This window comes from Carcharodon carcharias, chromosome 6 (genome assembly GCF_017639515.1).
Source record: "Carcharodon carcharias isolate sCarCar2 chromosome 6, sCarCar2.pri, whole genome shotgun sequence".
NCBI lineage: Eukaryota > Metazoa > Chordata > Chondrichthyes > Lamniformes > Lamnidae > Carcharodon > Carcharodon carcharias.
Window position 1 is genome coordinate 189,092,181 of NC_054472.1, and position 20,386 is coordinate 189,112,566.

Consider the following 20,386-nt stretch of genomic DNA (forward strand, 5'->3'; position numbering starts at 1 on the left):
ATTTAAATTTCAGATAAATACCCGACCTAAAGTCTTGCATATTACAAGAGATTAGGTTGGTACCCTTTGGGACTTCGATTTGAATTAGACCACACTAAGCGTTTCATGTACCTGTTCATTGCAAGGGCCTGTGTTGAATGAGTATAGGGAGTCTCAACCCATTCTAAGAATTCCAAAGATTCAAACCCTCTGAGTGAAGAAATCTCTCCGCATTTCCATTCTAAATGGCCAACCCCTTATCCCAAGAATATGACTCCTAGTCCTAGACTTTTCAGCCTTTCACGGTATCTACCCTGTCAAGCCCTCGCAGAATTTTATACATTTCAATTAGATGACCTCTTATTCTTCTAAACTCCAGAGAACATAGGCCCATTCTACTCGATCTCTCATAGGACAACCCTATCATCCCAGGAATCAATCTCAATCTACGTTGCATCCCATTTAATGCAAGAATATCTTTCCTTGGGTACAGGGACAGAAACTGTACACAGATGTGGTCTTGCCAAAGTTCTATATAATTTCAACAAGACCTTCTTACCCTTAAATTCCTAAGCACTTGTAGTAAAGGCCAACATACCATTTTCTTTATATCTAAAAGAGATAACTCGATCCAGTTTTGTTAATACAACTGAAAATCAGTGTCTGGTTCACGCCCTGTGAGTAACCTAATCTTAAATAAATGTAAGTGACTTTAAAAATATACAGAACTGTTTGCTATTTATATATTCAGGTACAGTAGCCATTTTCTTCAGAAATTTTTCAAATCAGTTGCATTCAAAAGCTTTTAAAATGTGTTGCTTATTGTCTTTCTGCCCAAAAGTGCCAGCTTGATATTTGGAGTCTCATTTGGAACCTGCAAGCAGCCCAATTAGTGGAAGCTCCCAATGATTAACATCTCTGGGGGCTGGGGGTTCTGTGGGTGAGCTAGCTATGAGTGCCATACTTTGATCCCAATGTGTTGCCAGCACTGACTCCTAGGAGAAGAATTAGTTCATTTCATGGCTTCCATCATGTTAAGCTGGCAGGTCGCCAGGAATTTAGAACTGTAATGTGTAATCATTTGGCTATCCTTCAGTTACAAGTGCTTCACTGCGTTTTCTGTTACACCCAATCTCAAAGGCTCAATTTTCACACACAGGTTTAGTATTAAAAGTACAGATTTTCTGCTTACCTATGTCTGAAAGTTTGCACTTGTAATGAATGCCTCTGTTTTAGCAGAATTAACTACTGATCAGGTATTGTTTAATAACTTGTGCTTCTCTCTACTGTTTCCCCCAAAGGAACCAATTGGCAGAGGGTCCCAGGTTTGGCTTGTTTGTACTTTATTGTTGGTTTTTCTGGCTTTTTGTGTCTTAACCTCTTGGGATAACATTCTTTTTGCCTGAAATGAACTCTTGATTATGAAACAAAATTGACGTGCAGTGACCACATTTAAAACAGATTATGTCGAGGGAGACCAAGACCAAGAGAAGTTCACTGATGTTATCCCCTTTTTATTTATCTTATCTTAGAAACATTCAGAATTAAGCAGTAATGTCATATCATAAAGTAATCTACAAAGATACTTAATAGATTCAAATATTCACAGGTTTAGCTAATCTTGATTTGTCACGAGACACAATTGTGAGTTAAAAGTAGTCTCTTGGTAAGAAGCATAATCATGTTTCTCAACCAATTTGTTAATTTTTTGGCTTAAAAAAAATGTAAAACCTCTAGCCTACTTTGTGGATTTGCATGCCTGTCTTGTTTACAGATTATTTATAGCAAACGGATCATTTGGCCCAACTGGTTTATGCTCCACGCAAGCCTCATCTCACCCTTCTCCATCTTACTCATTGTCATAGCCTCCTATTCCTCTCTTCCTCATGGACTCATCTAGTTTCTTCTTAAAGACATCTACACTATTCGCCTCAACTACTCCATGTTGATATGGTTTGTCCAGTTGAGCACCTGTGACCCTGAGGATGTAATGGTGGAGCACTCAGTAATTGTGCTGCTTGGCTGGATCAAGGACACTTCCTTGTGTACTAACTGCAGCAGTGATTTGGGGCTGCGATGATAATTCGCGAACATCTGCAGCTGAATTTCTTGGGTGCCTGTATAACTCCAGTCACAACTCCAGGAATATTTTCCCCTTAACCTCCACTGGCTTCAGTTTTGGAGGGCTCCTTGGTGCTGGGCTCGGTCAAAAGCTGCCTTGACGTCATGGGCAGCTGCTATCATCTCTCATCTGGCATTCAGCTCTTATATCCATGACTAAATCAAAGCTATGTTGTGATCTGGAGCCAAATGGTTGAGGTGGAACCCAAACTGAATGTTAGTTATTGGCAAGATGATGTTGCTTGTTGGCACATACGAACATATGAATTAGGAGCAGGAGTAGGCCTGGGCCCCTCGGACCTGCTCTGCTATTCAATAAGATGGTGGCTGATCCGAATGTCACCTCAACTCCACATTCCTGCCTATTCCCGATAACCTTTCACCCCTTTGTTAATCAAAAATCAATCTAGCTCTGCCTTAAACATATTCAAGGACTCTGCCTCTACCGCCTTTTGAGGAAGAGAGTTCCATAAGACACTCAACCCTCAGAGAAAAAAATTCTCCTCAGCTCGGTCTTAAATGCTATTAAATTTTTAAACAATGACCTCTAGTTCTAGATTCTCCCACAAGAGGAAACATCCTCTCCACATCCACCCTGTCAAGACCCCTCAGGAACTTAAAGGTTTCAGTTAAGTTGCCTCTTACTTTTCTAAACTCCAGTGGTTACAAGTCTAACTTATCCAGCCTTTCCTTGTAAGACAACCCGCCCATTCCTGGTATTAGTCTAGTAAACTTTCTCTGAACTGCTTCCAATGCATTTACATCTTTCTTTAAATAAGGAGACCAATACAGTACACATTACTCCAGATGTGGTCTCACCAATGCCCTGTACAACTGAAGCATAGCCTCCCTACTTTTGTAATAAATTTCCCTCACAATAAATGATAACATTCTATTAGCTTTCCTAATTACCTGCTGTACCTGAATGCTAGCCTTTTGTGATGCATGCACCAGGACACCCAGATCCCTCTAAATCTCAGAACTCCTCAATCTCTCACCATTTGGATAATCTTTTTTATTCTTCCTACCAAAATGAACAATTTCACATTTGCCCACATTATACTCCATTTGCCAAATCTTTGCCCACTCACTGAACCTATCTATGTCACTTTGTAGCCTCCTTGCATCCTCTTCACAATTTACTTTTCTACCTATCTTTGTGTAGTCAGCAAAACTAGCAACTATTCCTTTGGTCCCTTCGTCCAAGTCTTTTATATAAGGTGTAAAAAGTTGAGGCCCCAGCACTGATCACCGTGGCGTACCACTTGTCACATCCTGCTAATCAGAAAAAGACCCTTTAAGCCAACTCTCTGCTTCCTGTTAGCTAGCTAATCTTCTAACAAGCACCAATGATGATTCCTTCAATCATTGTACTAATGATTGAGAGGAACTGATAGGGCAATAATTGACTGGTTTAGATTTCTTTGGCCTTTTACTGATAGGTCATGTCTGGGCAATCTTCCCCATTGTTGGAAAGGAGCTAAGTGGAATTGTCCACTTTTGTCCGAAGGTGTATGCAAGCACTTCAAACTTATGTCTTATTTAAAAGATTTAAAAGATTATCAAACTTATGTCTTGCACGTTTGCTGGACTGTACCATGGCTGAGGATGGAGATAATCATGGACTGCCTCCTTCCATTAGTTGCCTAATTGTTCCATCATTCTTGATCTGAAATGGTAGGGATATAGAGCTTCACTGATACTTTAGTTGTGACGTTATATAGCTCTGTTTATAGCATAGTTCTTTCATCGTTTGTTTCTGGGATGTAAGTTTAGCTTGCATAGCCAGCATCCCTAATTGCCCTTGAGAAGGTAGTGGTGAACCGATTTCTTGAGCAGCTGCTGCTCATCTGGTGTAGGTGCACCCTCCAATGCTGTTAAGGAGGAAGTTCCAGGATTTTGACCCAGCGACAGTAAGGGAATGGTGATGTAGTTCCAAGTCGGGACGGTGTGTAGCCTGGTGGGAACTTGCAAATGATGGTGTTATCAGCTTCTGCTGTCCTTGTCCTCCTAGGGGTAGAGGTCACAGGTATGGAAGGTGCTGTCAAAGGAGCCTTGGCGAGTAGCTGCAGTGCATTTGTAGATGGTACACACTACTGCCACAGTGTGTCGATGGTGGAGGAAATGAACATGGATGGAGTGCCAATCAAGCAGGCTGCTTTGTCCTGAATAATGTTGAGCTTCTTGAGTGTTGTTGGAGCTGCACACATCCAGATCAGTAGAGAGTATTCCATCAAACTCCTGACTTTTGCCTTGTAGATGGTGGACAAGCTTTGGAGAGTCAGGAGATGAGTTACTCGCTATAGAAATTCCCTGCCTCTGATCCGCTCGTATCTATACTGCTTTCTTTCGGAACATTCGGGTAACCTTATATTTTAGGTTCACTAGTTAATTCCTCATGCTGAGGTATGCCTGATGCTGGCCCTTCTCCATTGAATCAGGGCTGGTCTCCTGGGTGATCAATGATAGAAAAGTGAGGCATGTTTTGACCAACTGGTATACAGTTCTGTTGCTGCTGTTGACCCATTTCACCTGATGGATTTCCCAGTTTTGAGTGGCTAGACCTGTCCATCCCGCTTAGCATTATGGTAATACTTGGATATCCTCACCATGAGGATGAGGCTTTGTCTTTATAAGGACTGCATGGTGATCGTTACCTCGCCACCTGATGCAGGTTTAATTAGAAAGTTATATCCTCCAGAACTCGACTGGTTTGGTCAATGATGGTCATATGCGCCTTTTGCTCATTGGCATGACAGAGTACTGATTCATCAGGTGAGATAGGGACATGATCGGTGGTCAGGAAATCTCACTAGACTTTTATGACTTCGTGACATCGAGTCAATATCGAGGACTCCCAAGTCCAAGCCTGAAAAGCCTCACTCTCTCCTCATCTTTGTTTGCTCTACCCTGCTGATGGGACAGGACCTACCAAAGGATAGTAACGGAGGAATCTGGGACATCGGCCGATGGACCTGACTCTGAAAGTAAGAATCAGGCTTTTCCTTGACCCGCCTGCGGGACAATTCTCCCAAATTGGACCAACGCCAAATCTTACTGAAGAGGATTTTTCTTTTTATTTGTGAGATGTGGATGTTGATAGCAAGGCCAGCTGAGTGGCTTGCTAGGCCATTGCAGAGGGCAATTCAGAGTTAACCACATTGTTGTGGATCTGGAGTCACATGTAGGCCAGGCTGGGTAAGGATGACAGATTTCCTTCTTAAAAGACATTAGTGAAGTGGATGTTTATTTTTTGGGACAACCCAGTAGTTTCATGGTCATCAATACTAGTGCTTGCTTTAAAAAAAAAATCAGAATTATTTATTTAATTAACTGAATTTAAATTTCCCAGCTGCTATGGTGGTATCTGGTGGGAACTCCTGTTCCGGGATCATAGTCCAGACCTCTGGATTGCCAGTCCAGTAACATAATTGCTATGCTACTGTGTCCCCAATTTGCAGGGTCAGTTCATCTTTTTTTAAATGTAAAATAAATACAAAGTTTATTTTTGAAGTCAACAGGGATGATTTTTAAGGAACAAGAAATAAAACACCCTTGCATTTTCCCATTCGGACTGTATAAAGTTTTTAACTCATTATAAAGTAGAAGTAATCTAATGGTGGTACTTTCCCCTTGCTTTTACCTGGCTGAATTTTTCAAAGGAAATTGCATTGCTGACACAACAGGTGCAGTAGTTCAGAGCCGATGAGGTCTCTTAAAATTCCAGAATTTATCTGACACTAAACACCAGCTCTGTAATAGCCATGGCAGATGCAGTCCTCTTCCTGAGATGGGATATTTTTTATTATATTCTGAAGCTAACAGATAGGCTTAGAACTAGCAATCACAGCAATTGGATGTGCATGGTATAAAGCCCTGGAATTCAAACTACCAAGAATCAGACTGAGAAGCCAGTGCTGACACTATTAGAACACTATCTGCATTCGAGAGAAGTGATGACTTCAATTCAGCACACTACATAACCACTTTACACTAATGAGACATTTGTCTTTACTGGATGTATTCTCTCTAAATTGTATGTTGTGGCCTCATTTTCCTGAAAGTCTGAGTAGCATGCCCAAGTTCCAAATCGTTCATGATGCATTCTTTAAGGTAAAGTTGCAATGGATTTATGAAAATACTTGGTTTTGTGAAATAAATTTTACTTTTGTCAAACATTTTGTTAAGTAGCAATACATGACTACATACTTGAAGAATGCAGCATTTTTGTTGATTAAATAGTAAGCATCTAACACATTTCAGTGTGTACATGTATCCCCATAGGACAGGGGTGTCCAGCCTTTAGAAGGAACAGGTCAGCGGAAGATAAACATGTCCAAACCAGTAAATGGACTGCATACAATTACAGGCACACAATAGTCACATACCTCATGCCTACCTCTTCTCCTTAAATTTTGTTAAGTGTCTTATGTCTGTAGGACTGATTCCTGAAGTGTGGGGGAAAAAAAGCTCCCTAGTTGGTATAAATCTATCTGTCATGGAGCAACCTTTTTCCAATCATTTCGGTCTCTATCGGTAAAATTGCTTTGCACACAGCTCACAGAGATGGCACGGACTTCTAGTCCAGATAATGGAGCTCAGAGGTCACATTTGGCCAATGAGTCACATGTTGGACACTCCTGTTTTAGGGAACATTCTTTGAAATCAGCTCTCTTCTAATATTAATACTGTGCTTTATATAAACTACAAATCTACTAAAGGTATGTAAATATTTACCAATTACCTAGTGGTGCCTGTATAATGAATTTGATTGATCAGAATGAAGGTTTTGGAGTATGAAATGTATGGTGCGAGTCCCAAGCTGCAGTTGCTCTTCCACAAGTAGCTTAGACAATGCAACAACAAGTGATGTTTCTTTCTCTAATGTGATTTTTTTAACAGGTGGTTCCATCAAGGTCCCAATCCCTACACTGGTGCATCAGACTGGCTGTACTCAGGAAGCTACTGGGATAGGAGTTACTCACACTGCAGTGATATTTATTAAGTCAACATGGGAGAAGTCAAGCAGCATCTCTGCTATGAGCAAATTTCAGGGCATATATTATTTCACAACTTTAAAAATAACAGTACAACCTCAACCAATGTAAATTTACTTCTTTTTGGTCTCTTCCAATAAGAATGTTCTTTGAGAGCTTTCTTGTAAGTACTGCCAAGAATGTATGATAGAAGCCTCTTAATGAGAGCATCACTATGATAAAGATGTCTTTCTCTTTTCCAACTGTTGCACAACTGTTGAGACCTATTCTAGAAGTGCCCAAGCTGTTTACCCACCTCTGGCAGGTTTCTCATAAGGCAGTAAGTGGGAGTAAAATTTGTCCATTAAGTTTCTTAAGACGATTTATAGTAGGGTACTAAATTAAGCAATTTGCACTCGAGCAATAAGTGGGAGTAATACCGGCCCATTGAGTTCCTTAAAACCATTTTATTTTATGGTACTAAGTTAAGTTATTTCTACACAATCATGCTACTCTTACTTCATCTGTTTCTGAAAACCTAATCACTAATCACAATGTCACAGTATTTTAACTATATGCAAGTTTTGTTTAGATCCATTGTAGAGCTAGATAAGGATTGCGCCTATAAAACAGCGATCTCTATCTAAACTGTTTTATAAACAGTCTTTGGCCCCGTTTAGATTCATTTGAATCGCATAAGGTATCCATTAGTTGACATATACTTCAGTGGACTTCGTATCCTAAAAATATAGTTCAGGTTCAATATCTCAATTTATCACTGAACAAAAGTATCTCCTTATTTCAGAAATGTTTGTGGAAAGAGTGCTTCAACCCTTTTACAACATATTCCATCTTACTGCCGCATCATTGGTAATCTTACCGCTTAATTTCCAGTTTCTTTTTGGTCTACTTAATGTGTGTTTGTGTTGAATTTGACTTGTCATGTGGTGATTGTTATTTAAGAAATTTGATTCGTTCAGGAGTTTCAAAGCCATGGCAAGCTTTGCAAACCTTATTTGGAAAAAAACTTGTATAGCTAAAAGTGTAAAGAAAATTCTGTAATTATTTGTACAGTATATCAGAGCTTAAGTTCAGGAAATCTTGAAGTTAAAAAGAAACTAAGGTTGAATATATTAAAACTGTAATGTTTGAAATTGTGATCAATTGTACTCTCAGCATTTATCAATTATGGAAAACAGTCCCATTGTAAATCTGAATTCTAATCACTTTAGGTTTGCAATTCGTCTGACCTTTGTAAAATGCTATTGTACTCTAGTACTGGCAATGGGAGTAGTTTTTGTGTTGCACATCACCCAATGTGTTCGTATATATAAGCTCCGAATGTGAAATAACTCGAACTCACTATGTTGAAATTAATTTCTCATAAATCTCAAATGCATTTAAACCACATTTTACAACCGTGATGCACTGCAGTTTGAAATTACGTTGGATTCAGTTAAACTCCTAATTGGATTAATAGCATATTTGATATTTTACTATTTTCAGTTAGAATGTCTTCATTTCTTCAAAGCTTCAATAGTGAAAAATATGCAAACAGACTTGGGATCCTTCTCTGTATCTCTTATGTCTGTTGTTAGCAATTTTCAATGATGGTGTGAGTATTGGACTGAAATTAAAAAGAAGTATGTATTTCTAGGTAAATAGTGCATATCTTAGGTTAGAAGTAATGGAAGAACAACACTAAATCAGATTTTTAACTACTTGTCATTTAATACAGGAATGTCAAATGTAATATTGCTGCTAAATAAAGGCTTTTCAAAATGTGTAGATATAACACTATTGTCTTTGTTTAATATTTCAGTGCTGTGGGGGAGGGGAGAATGAAATATTTTGTAATAATTCCATTTATTGTCAGCTGTTCAGCTCACGGCATTTCAAATCTAAGACATTGTAGGAGTTGGTCATTTCAGAGTGTACAAGCCTGTAAGAAATTGGGGTCTTTAACAAACAGGTATTTTCTACATTTTATGAGATTAAGTAAACAGCATTGATTCTCTTGTCGAAGGGTCATGAGGACTCGAAACGTCAACTCTTTTCTTCTCCGCCGATGCTGCCAGACCTGCTGAGTTTTTCCAGGTAATTCTGTTTTTGCTTTTTGATTCTCTCGCTGGAAAGGTGATTTCTAAACACTTTAAACAGTCTTCAGAAACAGCAAGGTCACTTAGTTCAGGCTGCCATGTTAACATCCTAAGCTGGTAGAATGGCATCTTGTGCACCCACTTATCTATGTAATTGTTTAGGAAGGACCAGGATACGACCCTCATCAGGATGTAAGCTAAAAAGCTGACCTCGAGCAGGGTGACGAACAGGGGAGGTGGTAACCACCTTGACAGTCTGGGTACCTGTCCTGTGTTCATTGGTCAGAATAGTTTGAATAGATGATTGATACCGGGTAAGCTACCAACCCCCAGGAAAAGGGTATATTAACAAGCGCTGACGCACAGGAGCCAGATCCTGCTGGGATCATATACTGGTGAGGGGCTGCTGAGGGATCGTATGTGGCTAATGTGCTGGTGAGGTGGCAGTGCTCATTGGGCAGCTACCTTTTTCAGATGGAAGATATCCAGAGGAGGAGGAGGAGGAAGATGAAGGGAAGAGTTTCCTAACACTTCAACTAGGGAGCAGCATGCTGTTACCACAGGCTACTGAGATCAACACACTCTGCAAACCATCCATTTAGCTTCCAGGATCGATAAACTGCTCTCAAATGTTTTGGTCGTATACTTTTTCCATCTAGTTAATGCATCATATTTAAACTGTTGCTTCTTAATCAACTTAATAAACCATCTTAAAATTACTTATGTCTAGTCATCTGCCTATTTAGATATCTGTGGCTCTGAGCCCTGAAATCTTATAGTCTCCCTAGCCAACCTAGACCTACGCCAAATATACTTCCTAAATTTAGAATACTCTCTGCTCCAAATGTTTAATATTGATGCTTGATTTTTCTGGAGATGCCACCAGCCTTCAACATGGCAGAGGAACGTTCCTTGATGTAAAGAATTGAGCATGGAAGGTTCATGAGACTGTTCCCTTAATGATGTACCAACCATATTAGGCCTCAAACAGAGGATCGTGGATGCCTCTGAACCTGAGAACCTTCCCTGATGTTGGTTACAAGTTGATTGACTCCATGATTTGTCATCAGGCATAGTCAGGAGAGCACAGTGTTCTAGTCTCCACAGTCAGTTGATTATATTACCTCTGCCAGGATAATTGCTGGTACTGCCCTGAACTGTTCATTGCTACTAACTGCTGCCTTCCAGGTGAAACTTAACAGTAAAAGTTTCTGATGTATCCACCAATATCAATCTCTTGGAGCAATTCCTTCATACTTTCAAATGGTCCTGGACAAGGGACTTCAAAATTCTGGAAATCCATTTTCACCATCTTATTAGATATTGTGAAGGTGTTTTTTTGTGATTTCTCAGCTACTCCATAAATGTGATTTGAATTTAGGTTCTAAAGAAGTTGAGGTTAATACTTCATTGAAGTATTGCCGAAAAAAGAGACATCCTGCTGAAGCTTTTTTGTCTTGCACTCATTAGGACAGATGCAAGAATGCCAAATTTCAAAGGGAGCGATAGTTTATGCTACCTGAGAAAAGGTGCTGATTGGCTGGCAAGTCGGCTCTGGTTGAGATGTTACCATGGAGAATGCACCGGGGAACTATTGTCCCTCATGCTTTTGTTTAATTCAAAAGACATGCAATGCCTGGGCATGTTGTTTTTGTCTGCAGAGGACAAATCCCTGCGTTTGAATACACGTAGCTTCTAGCAAATGTAAGTGAGCTACGTTGAGAGTCCAACTGAATATTTTAATTTGATTATTAGTGTAATTCTTAGCACACTTGAGATTGTTCAGCAAGTGCCGTCCAATTTTGGAATCACTTCTAACAATAGACATGGGGGAGAATTTTCTCCCCGTCGGGTTGGCTGGTTCGGAGCGGGCGTGGAGCCGTTCGCCACCCCCGATCGGCTACGCGCCGCCATTTTACATGTGAGGGCCTTAATTGTTCCAGCCAGCGTGACCTATGTGGGCGGGGTGAGGAGGGAGAGTCGGGGCCTGCGTGAAAGGGCGCAGAAATCTCCCTGAGGCACAGAGCTGCCTGAGGGAGATTAAGCGCGGTTGTAAAGTTGGGGGAAAAAAGAAATAAAATTATTCAGACGGTGTCACATTAGCTGGGACATGTTTTTGAATTTTTATAATTTTTATTTAATTAATAAAAGCTTCATGAAACCTCAGCCTGCCCGTGGATGAGGTTTAATAAAAAAAAAATGCGAAGGCCACCCAGGCTCATCGCCTGCCTGCCAACCTTGAGGTCGGATGGGCAGCCCTGACAATGACGCTAATTAGTTTATTAATGGCCTTAACAGGCCTTTGGCAGTTCGGCGGGTGCGCAGCCGACTCCGGTGCGTGCCCGCTGAACAACAGATCAGAATGACGCGCGGTGACATCGGGACGTACGCCCGACATCACCGCGCATCATTTTACATGTCGGTGTGCGGGGCCCACATGCCAAAAAGAAAACGCTGGCCTTGATGTTCTGAGGTTTGCAGGCGTGGGCTGGTTGAGAATGGTCAGTACTCTGCCTTTTGTGAACAGCCGAAGGTGTGTGCTGTTCGATAGGATCCACTATTTGTTGGGACGTACGTCCTACGTACCTAGCATCGCACAGGCACTGAAATTGATATATAATATTACTCATTTGTGTGGTAGGATGGTTTTTTGATTTGATGGCAACATCCTGTTAGTGGAAAATACCACTTGAGTTGCTACTGCGTAGGTAGCAGCGTGAAACGGTTAGCTTCACTTTGCTTGAATTTTTGAATGCCTTGCCTTTCCAGGATTATTTGAGGTAGCCTGGGCATTTTTCAGGTTTGAAAGTGGCAGTCTTGGGTCCATTTATGGGTATGTGTGAGTTACACTAACAACCAATTTAAGATTATCAGTCAGGCTCATAGTGTGACTCATTAATGCTTGTTAGAAGGCACATATATTCAAATGCAGGGGCCTGACCTCTTTAGGCAAAAGGAACATGTCCAGGCATTGTGCTTCTTTTGAATTAAGCAAAAGCTTGGGGGACACTAGTTCACTGGTGCATTCTCCATGGCAAAATCTCAACCAAAAGAGTCGATTTGTTAACCAATCAGCACCCTTTTCTCATGTAGTGTAAACCGTTGCTCCCTTATAAATTTGACATTCTTGCATTTGTCCTGATGAGTGCAAGGTGAAAAGCTTCGACAGGGTGTTTCTTTTTTCAGCAACACTCAAAGTTCTGTACTACCAAGCAACTACTTTGTTGAAGCTATAGGAGCAATTGTAACCTAGTCTGTCCTTTAGAAAGCTGACAGGATGGGGTGCAATGTTAGAGACCAGGAGACAATCAATTAAGACATGAGTTTCTTTTTAAGAAAACCGGTACATCGCTCTCACCGCACAAGTAAGAAAAAGAGTGGGAGCAGGTCAATCCCCTTGATCCTGCTCCACCACTCAATAAGATCATGGCTGATCTGATTGTGGTCTCAACTTCGTTTTCCTGCCTTCCCCCCATAACCCTTGACACCCTTGTTGATCAAAAATCTCTCAGTCTTGAATATATTCAATGACCCAGCCTCCACTGCTCTCTGAGGTAAAGTCCAAACACTAATGACCCTCTGAGAGAATTAATTCCTCCTCAACTCTGTCTTAAATGGGGAGACCCCTTATTCTGAAACTGTGCTCCCTTAGTTCTAGATTCTCCCCACGGGAAACATCCTCTCAGCATCTACCCAGTCAAACCCCCTCATAGTCTTTATACTTTCCAATAAGATCACCTCTCATTCTAAGCTCCAATGAGTACAGGCTCAAACTTTCCTCATAAGACAAAACCCTTCAAGTCAGGAATCAGCTTTGTGGCCCTTCTGTGAACTGCCTCCAATGCAAGTATATCCCTCCTTAAATAAGGAAACCAAAACTGTACACAGTACTCTAGGTGTGGCTTCATCATGCCCTGTAGAGTTAGGGTTAGACTTCCCTACCTTTATACTCCATCACCCCTGCAATAAAGGCCAACATTCCATTTGCCTTCCTAATTACTTTACCTTAATGCTAACTTTTTGTGATTCATGTACAAGATTACCCAGATCCCTCTGTGCCCACAGCATTCTGCAGACTATCTCCATTTAAACAATATGCTGCTTTTCTATTTTTACTACCTGTACTCCTTCTGCTAATTTTTTGCCCACTCTGAGTCTGGAAAGGGATATTGGTAGGTTGCGTTAGCCTCTCACCTTGCTTTCAAATTGGCAAACTTGGCTACAATACACTCTGTCCCTTCATCCAAGCCATTAGTAAAGATTGGAAATAGTTGAGGCCCTAGCGCTGATCCCTATGTCACCCCACTAGTTACAGTTTGCCAACTTGAAAATGATCCATTTCTGACCCTGATTCCTGATGGTTGGCTAATTCTCTATCCATGATATATTACCTTCTGCAGTAACCTTTCATGTGGCCCTTATTAAATACCTTTTGCAAATCCAAATACATCTGCTGGGTCCCCTTTATCCACCCTGCTTGTTATATCCTCAAAGAAATCTAGTAAATTTGTTAAGCATTATTTCCCATAAAAATATGTTTGATTCTGCATGATTTTCTCAATGTCCTCCTACTTCCTTAATAATGGACTCCAGCATTTTCCCAATGACAATTTTCAGCTAACCAGTCTATGGTTTCCTGCTTTCTGTCACCCTTCTTTCTTGAATAAAGGAGTTACATTTGCAGTTTTCCAATCCGTTGGGAGCTCTGCAGAATCAAGGGAATTTTGGAAGTTCACAACCAATGCATCCACTATCTTTGCAGCTGTATCTTTTAAGACCCTCGGGGCAGTATTTAATGGAGGCAACTAGGGTCTCACCCACTGGCTGGAAAGCTGGCGTGAACCCCACATCACCTCCTTTAGGGAAGTCCCACAGAATTAAGTGTCACTTGGGCACTTAACAGGCCAGTGGTGGGCCTTCCCTGGGGTCCAGGACTCCAGGGGCATAAGTCTCTCCCCCTGAGAGCTGCCGGCCAATCAGAAGTGCTTAGCAGCACCAAGCAGGTATAGTGGCTGCTAAGGGCACTGCACTGGCCTAGGATCAGGCTGGATCCCTAGCAAACAGGTGAGCAAGGTGGGGGGTGGTGCGGGGGGGGGGTGGTGTTGCAGGAGGGAATCACTGGCTAGAGGCATGGGGATAGGTCAGGCAGAATGATTTGGGGGGTTGAAAGGTGGCTGTCTCAGGCCCTCCATTTCCCAATTCAGGGACCTTCGATCAAGCACTAATCCTCCCTTTAGCTACTCTCTTCCTTGTTATATACTTGTAGAAGCTCTTACTGTATGCTTTTACATTTCTTGCTAGTTTACTCTCATGTTCTTGGGAGCTCTGCCTCTGAGAGGATTCCAGCGTATCAACTCCGAGCAGAAGTTCCTCTGGCTGCAGGTACTTAGTGCAGATGTGGTTGCTGTGGGTCACACTGGTATTCACCAGCTCCCAAATGCCACATTACCTGCCCTGCCAAAGTTATTGTATTTTGTTCAACTAATTAGGGTTTTGTGTTTTGAAATATCAGTCAACTATTGTGGAATTATTTTAAGTAGTTTAACTGGTTAAGCTATAAATTGAATACAGTGCTTATATCTCCCTGGTTCTAGTTTAAACGACTGCCCCAATTTAGAGAAGAAAACCGTAAAACTCACTAACCAATCACCTACCTGCTCACCAGACCCCAGCTCACAGGTCTCCCCGTCTCTCACTCCCGCTCTCGAACCACTCCCTGTCTTGTAAAAGACCAGAATAACACCTCCTCCCTCACTATGTCGAATTCCCTCACTCACCAAATTCCTGAATTAAGTGCTCTGTCAAAGCAGCCATCCTTTCTTTAGAATCAAAAAAGTATAGCCAAATGTAACATTTATAAACATATTGTGCAATGAATCATTCAATTACAAAGTCATTTTTAGGCAGAGAATTTTAATTTCTTTTTGTGTCCTGATCTTCACTGCAAGTGTGTCAGTGCATTAATGTTACTCTAATATGAACGCGGAAGTATGTTTCATATTGAACTGTGAAAATAATTCTCATACCGTTCAAAACTATCTGATAGTTTGATGTTCATTGCAGAATGTATCTCATTTACTGTGGTGCTCAGGTTTTCAAAACGTTTCACCAGATCCTGTACTTGGAACTCCAATTCACCAAGACGGATATATACCTTGTGAAAAATTTCAGATATGATGTTAAGTGCTTCCTGCTGAGTTTCTGAATGTAACAGCTGTAAATCCAACTGAGAGTTTGGAACATGGCTGTAACGGTGGTAAGTTATTGGTGCACAACCATCGTTTTCTGAATCTGATGTGTGTTGGCTCAATACCTTCTCACTTTGGGAAGAAGATGATATAGAGTCCATATCCTGTTTTTCACTTGCAGCTTCATTAACTCCTACATTGGGAAATGCAGATCAGAAAGCACATGAAATTAATTGGAGACAGGACATAATCATTGAAAAGTAGAATAGAGCAGCACCTTCAGTTGTGAATTTTTGATAGAATGGACACAGCTTTTATACTTAATGAATGGAAAATGGCCATAATATTTTGATGAATGCAAACATCTTCACGGGTCCAATAAGTTGGTAAGATCAAGACAGGTACTCTATATTGTTGTCTTGAAGCCTATTTGAAAGTGCTCTTTTGAGCAATCCTTCAGAGAATGAGGGTTAATAGCTTTCTAAAGTTGTTTAATTCCTCTGGCTTGGGCGTTAGCATTAACTTGCTATAACCATAGACAGCCTAGCTGCTTTTATTGGCCCCAAATGTTGTTGCTTCATTGCTAACCAATTGCTCCAAAGTCTATAATTTTCCAATGCTGAGCTTACACTCACACTGGGAAGCTCAAGGGACAGGAGGAAGCCCCACCTCAGAGAGCTGCCAGCAAATCTGATTGGCTGGCAGTCCCATAGTCCCAGCAGCCCAGTGGCAGCAGTGGCCAGGACTGCAACTACATGTACAAGCAGCCCCCTGATTCTAAGTCCTGGAGGCCAGGACCAGGTAAGTGAGGAGGTCTCAGGGAGCTGACAGGATGTGACGCCCGAAGGGGTGATTAGTAGGGGTGGTGGGGAAGCCCAGTGGGGACCTTGATGGGGAGGCCGGGGGAGGAGTGGGGAAGGAAGCACTCACATCGAGAGAAGGTGGGCATTTGAGGGCCCTTCAGGGAGGCTTCTCTCCCTTCCTGCCTGAAGTTTGAGCAGGGCGACCTGCTGGGTTTCCCGCTCACTCATGAACTACTCCTGCCAACGTGGCAGGAAGCAGCACCTGGGGAATTTTACAACCACCCCCCCCAACCACCACCTCCCCCCGCCCCACCGCCTGTAAACCTGCAAGTAGACAACTGTAAAATTCTGCCCAAAAAAATCTTTTATCTGTTCCATTGGTTGGGGAGCTCTCCAGAGTATTTGGGGCCAAAGTGTGACTTGAATTTTTAAACTGGGGGAACACACCCTGAAGCAAACAACAATGTACCCAAGTGGAAGTATGGACTGATTTTATTTGTGAAAGAAATGATTAAATTCTAAATAGTTATGGCTTGGAGTTGTACTTAGAATCATCCAACACAGAGGGAGGCTATTTGGCCCATCATGCCTGTGCTGAGTCTTTGAAAGAACTGTCTAATTAGACCCACTCTTCTGGCTCTTTCCCCATAACACTTCCAAATTTTTCTTTACAAATTTTAATCCAATTTTTTGAAAGTTACTATTGAATCTGTGCCATCCAGCCTCAATGAGCATTTTAATGAAGCTTTCATGATTTAAGTATTTCAAATCAAAACAAATACAATAAGTAAAATCAGTAAATTGCTCTCTATTCAGATGGCTTGTTTATGTATTACTGTTCAACGGTGGGTCAGGGAAAGAGACTCTTAAAGTTCAGTAGCGAGTTTAAAATTGGTGATAGAGGCCACCCAATGAGCTACAGGGGCTTAAAAAGAAAGACAAAATGAAGACTAGGTACTTTGATTACTCTAAGAATCAATTCTGTTCTTTCACTGAAAAAGCTAGGTAAGATTATTCTCGATAAAGCTGATGATATAGCAAACATAGATACTGCAAATCTGTCTACAAACTCTAACCAGTGGGAAACATTTTGGGGAATGGTTAGAGTTGGACAGAAATCAAGCACCTGCATGAAACTAAAAATGTATTTAAATGACAGTTGGACATCTAATAAAGTACCTAATGGAAAAGATTGACTAGTTTCTTAATATGTGATATGGTTTCAACATGGAGGAAGTTGTACAAACATTCTGTAATAAGGATACCCAAAAGTGTCTTTTAGAAGGGAAGTTTTGCTGGATTACAAGTTTTCTGTGTTCAGTCTTCTGTTCCATAAGGAATATCGACAGGAGCAGGCTCAGGTTATACAGCCCCTTGAGACTGCTCTGCCATTCAATAGGATCACTGCTGACCTCAACTTCACTTGGTTCCCTGAGAGATCAAAATCTGTCTATCCAAGCCTTAAAAATATTTAACGGTGGGGTAGAGAATTCCAAAGATTCAAAACCCTTTGAGTGAAGAAATCTCTCCTCATCTCAGTTCTAAATGATAAGCCGCTTATTCCGAGACTTTGCCCCTGTGTTCAAGATTCCCCAGACAGGTGTAACAACCTTTCAGTATCTACCCTATCAAGCCCCTTTAGCATCCTGTATGTTGCAATGAGATCATCTCTCGTTTTTCTAAACTCCAGAGAATATTGGCCTAATTTACACAGCCTCTCATCGTAGGCCAACCCTCTCATTCCAGGGACCAAATTAGTGAATCTTCGCTTACTGCCTCCAATGCAAGTATTTCCTTCTCTGAATATGGAAACTAAAACACTCAGTATTCCAGCTGTGGCTTCTTTTATTCTCGAACTCCAACCCCTTGCAATAAAGGCCAACATGCCAACAGCCTTCCTGATTGCTTGCTATATCTGAATGCTAATTTTTTGTATTCCTAGTATGAGCACACCCAAGTCTCTCTGAATATCAACACTTACAAGTTTCACACCCTTTAAAAAAATTCCTATTTTCTATTCTCATGACCAAAGTGAATAATCTCACACTCCCCTACATTATACTGTGAGGAGAGACAGTTTAAGTAAGTTATGCCTGTATTTGTGGGTGTTAGAAATGAGTTTTAGCTTTAACATTTAAGGTTGATTTGTATTTCTGTATTTGTGTGTTAGGTCAATTTGAGTTTTAGTTTCACTTTAAAAGGTGAAACCTGGGATCTAGTTTCATTTTGAGTGGAGAGATCAGGTCTAAAGCTGTTTGTATACCGGCATTTCTAATGAGAATTTTACAACAGTTGAAGAGAAGTTAAAGCAAACCCAAAAGTAGAAAAAAACTGTGCTGTTGCCTAGCAACAAGGGTCCAGAGAGGGAGACCCTTACACACACACACAACACACATAGGCAGAGCAGTTGAAAGCAGTCTGAGTTGGTTGAAAGTAGCTGCCAGAGAGACACTGGTGCAAAGGGACAGATAGCAAGTCCCAAGCTAAAGAAGAAAGCCCCCAAATCCAGGGGAGATGGACCAGGAGAAAGTCCCAAGCAGACTTTCTAGTCAAAGGAAGGACAGGAGCCTGGAAAAGGTCCTGTTAAGTGAAGTTAAGAGTGAGGAGCAGAAGAAGGCTTCAAGCTTAAAGGAAGAAAAGCTGCAGGGAGCAGATTTAAACTGAGAGGCCAGAAGTTCCAAGGAGACAGCTGAAAGTCTGTAACTATTTGCTATAGGCATCTGAAGCAGTGGTGTACTGTTGACAGCTGAATCAATGTGAGAGAGTGCGTAGAAGAAAGCTTTAATGCATGTGGTGACCCAAGGGAAAGGAACACCAGAAGGAGAGTTCAAAACCCTGGAGGTTGACCATTGTGAAGGTGTCAGAGAAAGCATCAGTTTTGGGAGAAGATTCCAAAGCGAGTTCTCGGAAGTGGAGGTTGGAAACCCTCATGTGAAAGACTGAGTTCAGTGAGACTGGTTGGCTCATGGTGTGACAGAGAGATCCACAGCATCTGATTGAGGTGGCATCTGTCACTTGGTTTCAGAGTTGTTATGTCTGACCACAGGTCGCCTATTGGTTTACATGGACTGTGTACTTACTGTGAACATTAGAGTATAAGATAGCTTTTGTAACTTGTGTTATCCTTACAAATCTATATATATCTGTAAAGCTACAGTTGTCCAGGCTTGTCCAGTAGTAACATCACCTGCAATACACCACCTGCCATCTTGTGGCCCACTCACTTAACCTGTCTATATCTCTTTGCAGCCTCTCTGTGTCCTCCTCACAACTTACATTTCCACCTAGGTTTGTATCATCAGCAAGCTTAGACACATGACACCGTCCCTCATATAAGTCAGTAGTATAGCTAACGAATAGCTTAGGTCCAGCACTGATTCTTGTGACACTCTATTAGTCACAACCTACCAACTTGAAAATGCCCTATTTATCCCCAATTTCTTTTTCTGTCCGTTAACCAATCCTCTGTCCATGCTAATATATTACTCCCAACTCCATAAGCCCTTATTTTGCCTATTAACTTTTTGTGTGGCATCTTACTGAATGATTTTGGAAATCAAGGTATACTACATATACTTTATCTACCCTATTAGTTATATCCTCAAAAGATTCTTCATAGTTTTGTCAAACTGATTTCCCTTTTGTAAATCCATTTTGGCTTGGGCTGATTCTACTATGATTTCCTCAGTGCATCATTAAGACTTACTTAACAATAGATTCCAGCATTTTTCTGCTGACTGATGTCAGGTTCACACACCGGTAGTTCCATGTTTTCCCTCTCCCGCCCAGTGCCTGATCGAGGGACGTGGCATTGGGAAGTGGGGTGGGGTGGGACCCCCGTCACCCTTAATCCTGGCCCCCCCTCAACCCATTAACTCTCACTCGTAGGTCTCTCTTTCCCTCTTTGCAGAAGAGAAGAGAGAGCATTAGGGAGAGGTAGAGAAATAGAGGTGGCCATTCAGCCATCTCTCAATTAGTATCTGCACTGGATGCTGGAGATCAGGAAAGTGTCGATATGTCTGTCAGTGATGGGGTCCTGTCAGCTATCTGGTGACAGAATTAAATATCAGGCAGGATCATCCTATTTAAGCCGAGATTCATAGTATGCAAGCCATTGGTGAAGTCCTGAATGCATTCATGTGGTTGCCACGTTTACTCCATGCGGCTACATGGCATAAAATCTCTTGTCAACAGTCACTGAAATATGATTTGGTAAGGTG

At 41.4% G+C, this 20,386-nt stretch overlaps 1 protein-coding gene across 3 annotated transcripts in view; it reads left to right on the forward strand.

Moving 5' to 3' along the window:
* The window catches only part of osbpl1a (oxysterol binding protein-like 1A), a 250,691-nt gene extending 241,820 nt beyond the window's left edge, over window positions 1-8,871 (forward strand). For 2 of the 3 annotated variants that reach the window (XM_041190183.1, XM_041190184.1), the window contains exons 28-29: window positions 1,281-1,304; window positions 7,003-8,871. In XM_041190183.1, coding sequence (XP_041046117.1) covers window positions 1,281-1,304; window positions 7,003-7,105 — 127 coding nt within the window. In that variant the 3' untranslated portion in view covers window positions 7,106-8,871. The remainder of the gene's footprint in view (window positions 1-1,280; window positions 1,305-7,002) is intronic. The other variant, XM_041190185.1, reaches the window with a different exon arrangement.
* Window positions 8,872-20,386: the final 11,515 nt, after the last annotated feature.